Source organism: Carlito syrichta, unplaced genomic scaffold, assembly GCF_000164805.1.
Source record: "Carlito syrichta isolate Samal-C Ts95f unplaced genomic scaffold, Tarsius_syrichta-2.0.1 Scaffold311496, whole genome shotgun sequence".
Taxonomy (NCBI): Eukaryota; Metazoa; Chordata; class Mammalia; order Primates; family Tarsiidae; genus Carlito; species Carlito syrichta.
This window is the reverse complement of record NW_007255592.1, coordinates 111,908-112,337: the sequence shown is the minus strand read 5'-3', so window position 1 is coordinate 112,337 and position 430 is coordinate 111,908. Positions and strand designations below refer to the sequence as shown.

The following is a 430-nucleotide window of genomic DNA, read 5'->3' as shown; positions in this document are numbered from 1 at the left end:
TGTGGCGGATCTGGGTGCGCAGGATGCTCTCGCTGAACTTCTTGCTCTTGCCGATGACGCGGTTCCTCGAGGGGACTTTGGGGCGGGCGAGCGCCCCAGCGCCCTGCCCGGCGCCCCCTCCACCCTCACCCTTGTCGATCACCTTCAGGTTCAGGATGATGCGGTTCCGCTTGGGCTCCCGAGGCTTCACCTTGCGATTGATGATGCGCACTGTCTCGGAGAAGGGCGAGATGGGTGGGCGCAGGCCAGGGCTGCCCCCCTGGGGGTCTGGGCGGGGCAGGGGGCGGCGGGACATGCGGTGGCAGCGGCGGATGTCCTTCTTGAGGCGGTGCACGGCTGCGCTGGAGTGCAGCTTGGGCGACGAGGCACTGGCACTCGGCTTGACAGAGAAATGCACGTCACTGATGCGGAGGGCGTCTGCCTGTGCCCG

The 430-nt window shown here is 67.7% G+C and overlaps 1 protein-coding gene across 1 annotated transcript in view; it reads right to left on the bottom strand.

The window, feature by feature from the left end:
- Window positions 1–430, bottom strand: part of NPTXR (neuronal pentraxin receptor) — a 59,525-nt gene that overhangs the window by 44,575 nt on the left and 14,520 nt on the right. The window contains exon 9 of the mRNA XM_021717909.1: window positions 143–430. This exon is cut by the window's right edge and continues 1 nt beyond it. Within this exon, the coding sequence (XP_021573584.1) occupies window positions 143–430 (288 nt within the window). The remainder of the gene's footprint in view (window positions 1–142) is intronic.